We start from the raw sequence: 1,362 nt of genomic DNA, 5'->3' as shown, positions 1-1,362 counted from the left end.
ATATATATATATAAAGCAGCCTGATACCTGATATAGATCAGGTTGCTCCTCGCCCTTAAGTGGACTGCAAGATACATGAAGCGTTAGCATTTCAAGAATGGATCTGTATATATATAAAATTAATTATAAAAAGACTATGTTTTAAGAGAGGGCTCGTAATTTTTTTTGAAAAAAATTCTGTTTCAAAAATGAATAAGACAATTTTATTTTTGAACGTGTAGCAAGTCTTATGCTCCTAGGCAGAGAGGGGAGATGGACATCATTTTGTTAGAAAATATATGCGTGGAGGCAGTACGCCCCCTGTGAGAGGTGGCATAAACTGTCCTCATGTGTACACTTTAAAATACGGCATGAGGATTATCATTTATTCTTATCTTAATAAGATGTATCTTAATAACTTAAAAATTCGTAAAATCGCATATTGAAAACTGTTAACGAACTGCGAGAACTATGTCGATTATTCACAAAATACCTCCGACTTTCCATTTTCTTTGTTTACATTCTTTAAGAAATTAGTACAACATATATTAACTTCACTATTCGTAATATATTTCTTATACCATGTTATCCTCTACATATTATGGAACTTTTATATCTTTTAAACTTATGTCGTATTCTTGTATCTCTCTGAAAATATTTTTTATAATCTGCAAATTTTATTAAAGCAATGATACTTACCTATTTTACCGTTGGGGCTGTATGGGTCGTAACTGCTGGTACTCATAGGACTCGCGTATCCATTATTGCTAACTTGCTGTTGTTGATGTGCGAGTGGACTGGAATGGGCCATAGGAGATTGCTGTTGTTCTGATAATTGCTGCTGGTAAATCACATTCTGACTTGGTAAAGAATTTTGCGGCGATTCCGGACTATCCGCTGCTAGCCAATCGTCCGATTTAGATATTTTATTGCTGTTAGCAACACCGGTAAAGAGATTGCTTCCGGTGACAATTGGTCCAGTAGTTACAGTAGGCGACGTCGATGTCCCTATCAGATGATCTGCTTTCTCAGCCTTAACCAATGTCAAGGATGTGGTGTTGACAGAGGCAATGGTACCGATGCCTGTAGAAGTAGAACCACTGTTATCAGTGTCCATATTCGAATCGGCACTGGTATCCATATTGGGAGTTATCGTCGTCGCTCTCTTCGTAGTCGTCGTCAATAGATTTATTGTACCTTTTAACCTGGATGAGGCTGCCAGAACGACATTCTCCGTAACAACCTCCGACCCTTCATTGCATCGTTACATTGTCACTTATTAAATTGGAAAACGTGACAGATTCCGTAATATTAAATGTTTTCTTGACATTTCCGTTTTTAGACGTTTTTGTTTCCTCTTTTGCTATACTGAAGCTTACGGTT

At 37.0% G+C, this 1,362-nt stretch overlaps 1 protein-coding gene across 2 annotated transcripts in view; it reads right to left on the bottom strand.

Annotated features, from left to right (window-relative positions):
- LOC108685777 (ecdysone receptor) overlaps positions 1-1,362 on the bottom strand; it is a 286,435-nt gene that overhangs the window by 182,352 nt on the left and 102,721 nt on the right. For both annotated transcript variants that reach the window (XM_018190741.1, XM_018190746.1), the window contains exon 2: positions 679-1,347. In XM_018190741.1, the coding sequence (XP_018046230.1) occupies positions 679-1,120 (442 nt within the window). In that variant the 5' untranslated portion in view covers positions 1,121-1,347. The remainder of the gene's footprint in view (positions 1-678; positions 1,348-1,362) is intronic.

This window comes from Atta colombica, unplaced genomic scaffold (genome assembly GCF_001594045.1).
Source record: "Atta colombica isolate Treedump-2 unplaced genomic scaffold, Acol1.0 scaffold157, whole genome shotgun sequence".
NCBI lineage: Eukaryota > Metazoa > Arthropoda > Insecta > Hymenoptera > Formicidae > Atta > Atta colombica.
This window is presented reverse-complemented; position numbering and strand designations above follow the sequence as displayed.